The 4,213-nt window shown below is 35.9% G+C and overlaps 1 protein-coding gene across 1 annotated transcript in view; it reads left to right on the plus strand.

Moving 5' to 3' along the window:
• The window catches only part of ABCD3 (ATP binding cassette subfamily D member 3), a 176,226-nt gene that overhangs the window by 104,900 nt on the left and 67,113 nt on the right, over positions 1–4,213 (plus strand). Inside the window, exon 3 of the mRNA XM_007936070.2 lies at positions 2,060–2,158. Within this exon, the coding sequence (XP_007934261.1) occupies positions 2,060–2,158 (99 nt within the window). The remainder of the gene's footprint in view (positions 1–2,059; positions 2,159–4,213) is intronic.

The raw sequence follows: 4,213 nt of genomic DNA on the forward strand, positions 1-4,213 counted from the left end.
CCCAACCTTCCTTCCGAGGAGTGGCTTTTGGGTTTGAACCACCAGCCTTCTGGTTAGCAGTCAAGTGCCTTAGCCACTATGCTACCAGAGCTCCTAATCTAACTATAGGAAGGCTGTTTTCAGACTTCCTATCTTGGTCCACAAGGAGCTCTGATGGCACAGTGCCTAAGGCATTTGATTGCAAACCAGAAGGCTGACAATTCAAACCCACCAGCCATTCCACAGAAGAGACAGGGCAATCTGTTTCCATAAAGATTTGCCGCTTTGGAAACCCAGTGGGGGTCTCCTTGAGTCAGAATCCACTCTATGGCAGTGGGTTTGGTTTTTGATTTATCTTGCTCCCTAATTCTGTATTCCACTCAGTGTCTTTTTATTTGAATTATATATCTAAAGCACTAGTTGCAGTATCTGACATACAGATGGTAGTTTATTCTAATTCTGTAATCAGACTGTTCATTAGGATTCATCAAGTTAGATGTTAATTTAATTAAAGCGTATTTATATTAGTGTTTGTCTAACAGAATTTTCTCTGTCAGGGCTATTTGTTTATCAAGAGTATACTAGTTAAAGAAATGAGCTGTGAAAATGGGAATCAGTTGGGGCTTGGGGCGGGGGCATTAGGCAGAGAACAACTTCCTTCTGGAGTACAGTGTCTTGCTTATTCCAAGAAGTTTTTCCTGCTTGTTCTGCCTGTTGTTCAAGGACAATCAAGTAAATAGACTTTGCTATGCCTAGTTTTTTCTTATCTTTGCAAGTGATTTTATACCTCCATTTTTATGGACCCAGTAAAAATGAAGAGGTTTCTGAGAGAGAGAAGAGTAATTACTGTTCTTAAATATCTTCAGTGGTTCCCTTCCACACAGAATAAACTCTAAATCCTTACTATGTTCTAAGGCCCATTCTTTTTTCATTCTCAGTTTCCTTTGCTCTAGCAGTACTACCATCTTGGTATTCAATCTGCACGCCAATTTTATTCCTGCTACTGGGATTTTGTGCTTGATGTTCCCTGTGTTTCACTATGCCCTTTCCACTACCACTACCTGAGGTCATCACATGACTTCACTTCATTTGTGTCTCAGAGTAAGTGTTATGTGCTCAAAGAAACCTTTCCAGACATCCTGTCTAAACCATTCTTGTTTTTCTCATGGCTCTGCTCAATCCATCTGCTATAATTTTTTTTATTGTTTTATTTGGAGCTCTGGTAGCATAGTGGCTAAGGCACTTGACTGCTAACCAGAAGGCTGGCGGTTCAAACCCACCAGCCACTCCTCGGAAGGAAGGTTGGGCAATCTACTTCCGTAGTGATACTGCCTCGGAAACCCAAGGAGGGGTCGCTATGAGTCGGGTCTGACTCGACGGCACACAACAACAACAATTTGTATATGTGTTTCCTCTGCTAGAAAGTAAGCTTTTCTGTCTTTGAATTTATGAGCAAGATAGAGTGAATTGGCATATTGCATATTGGAAATGATAAATCTAAGAATCTAAAAGTTTACTATAATGGTATCAGCAAAATAGTATGCTATTAATCAGGAAGTGGATAATAAAAGATCAGTAAGTACTGTCTCTCTGACTTCATCTCCTACCACTGTTCCTTGCTCACAGCTTGAGTCAGATTGGCCATCTTTTCTTTGAACATATGAAGTAGGCTTCTATCTCAGTATCTTTGGACTTGCTCTTTCTTTTCCTTGCAACATTCTTCTCTCAGATATTCTTGTGGCTCTAGAACATGTCCCATTCTTATTCAGTTTTTAGATATGTTTTACTTTCTTGAAAGCATGTTTGAACATGAGGAATTAGTTCAAGTCTGTGCTCTTTAAATGCAGTATCCATCTTGATCTTTGTTTATATTGACTAAGATGAAACAATGGTTCTTTACTCTTACTTGTTATGTTGTTGTTGTTGTTATGTGCCGTGGAGTTGGCCCTGACTCATAGCGACCCCTCCTTAGGTTTCCGAGGCAGTATCACTACAGAAGTAGATTGCCCCATCTTCCTTACTTGTTATGGGTTCATTAAAAGCTATCCTAAAAGTTTTCTTTTTCTCTGTGTTAATATAGAAAGAAGGGAAAAAAGAGCGAGCTGTGGTGGACAAAGTGTTTTTTTCAAGGCTCACAAAGATTCTGAAAATCATGGTCCCTAAAATGTTTTGTAAAGAGGTAAGTCTTATGAAATGATAACTCTGTTCTCAACCTTCAAGATTATATAAGATCAGAGCAATAAAATCGTATTGTAAAGCTTTGGTTGCAGTGCAGGTCAAATATTTTCTATGTAGGAAGTAAGGACTACTAAATTTTTGTATAAATTGCCACCTATCATGTAAGTATACTTTTTAAGTAGTTTCTCATATGTGAAATATTTGATTATATTTTATGTGAAATACTAGTTTACTACAATGCATCTAACCTAAATGGTGTTGTTTTATTATAATTAAATACAGTTAATGCAAACAGGGTTAAATTTTAAAAGATAAATCTTTTTATTAAGATGTTAACAAGTCACATTGGCATGGGATATTATTGACGGTTGGTTCTTTATATTTGAAGAAGCAAACTGGAGGATGTATATTTTGCTGGGTTAAATCGAGTTAGATGAACCAAAAAGTGATTAAATATGTTTTTAAAATATCTAAAATTATACCTGATCCTTAAAAGTATTTTTCAGGACATGAGGAATACAGTTTTATTATTTCTCCTTCTGCCATTTTATCAAGATTATCCTTATTTGATAAGTACTTTTAATAACTATTAAAATAATGCTTTGTTCTCCATCTTTAATCACCCCCAATATTCTTTTATTTAAAGTGGAAATTTCACTTTCGACTCCTACTTCTCCTAGCCCTTATTCTTCCAGGCACTCAGATCTGATCATTTTTCCTTCTAAGTGTAATTTTTCCTTCTACATATTCTCACCTGGATATTGATGTTTTCTGTTGTTCAGAAAGAAGCATTAACTGCATAACATTCTAATAGCAAAAAAAGAATAAAGTGTTCTAAAAGTAGTACTTCAGTTCCCAAAGAGAACTCCTCACTCTGTTAAACATGACTTGCTCTCCATCATCCTTACCTCAGTTTCATGTCTACTTGAGTCTGTCCTTAAAAAATTAATTTCTTAACATTTGTTTTTTCCTAATTAGATGAAGGTAATAAGTGTTTCTTAAAGAGAAAATGGAAAATGCAGATAGATGCTTTAAAAAAAGGAAATAAAAAACCCCCCACAAAACAATAACAACAGAAAAAGTTCTTGGTACCTATCAGCCTCCCACTCAGAACTTTTATCATCATTGTGGTGTATAGTCATCTTTTGTGTGAATATATATAAATATGGGACCTTACTCACGCTTCTTAAACCCCCTTTGTTAAGTTTTAAACATTTTTACAAGTGTCCTTGAGTTTCTCTTAATTTCTCCCTATAATTTCTATTGTTCTACCTATATTTTACTTATATCATTTTAATCTCTTAGTTTATCTTTTTTGTTTCTTCTCTGTTTCCAACTAGTCTTCTTTCTAAAAACTCGTAAAAACATTTGACTCTTTTTCTTGTAGGATAAATCACAACTTGGTGTTGACCTTCATATCAGTATCATCTGCTTAGAAGAGTCTTTGCTATTTTATAATCAGGCCCTAAACTCTAATGCTTTCATTTGTTCATGATAGTCATGTCTGTGACAGTCTCTAACAAAAACAAATATGTTAAAAAATAGCTTTATGCTCATTACCTTCTTTTTGATATTTCCCATGACTCTCCAGACATAATTGTTTTCTCATTTTCACAAGCTACCTGGCTTTGAAAAATTCTTATTTAAAATGCAAGCTTCTCTGGAAGAATTTATATATTATTTCTGTTATCAGTTGATGGGGAACCCTCGTGGCACACTAGTTAGGCATATGGCTACTGACCAAAAGGTTAGTGGTTTGAACCCACCAGTCACTTCTCAGGAGAAAGATGTGGCAGTCTGCATCCATAAATATTGCAGCCTTGGAATCTCTATGGGGTAGTTCTCCTCTGTCCTGTAGTATTTCTATGAGTTGGAATTAATTAATTCAGAGGTAATAGATTTTTTGTTTTTAGTATCAGTTAACAGCTTAACGGTCATTTAACTATTTAGCAGGGGTTTGATGACTCGTAAGAAGACACTGGATAAGACACTGGATAGCTCGGGGAGTTACTAGGGAGGTAGAAGGATCTAACTTGACCATACTCCTACTTTTGTC

This window comes from Orycteropus afer, unplaced genomic scaffold (assembly GCF_000298275.1).
Source record: "Orycteropus afer afer isolate SDZICR_OR568_19922 unplaced genomic scaffold, OryAfe1.0 scaffold00033, whole genome shotgun sequence".
In the NCBI taxonomy this organism is placed as follows: Eukaryota; Metazoa; Chordata; class Mammalia; order Tubulidentata; family Orycteropodidae; genus Orycteropus; species Orycteropus afer.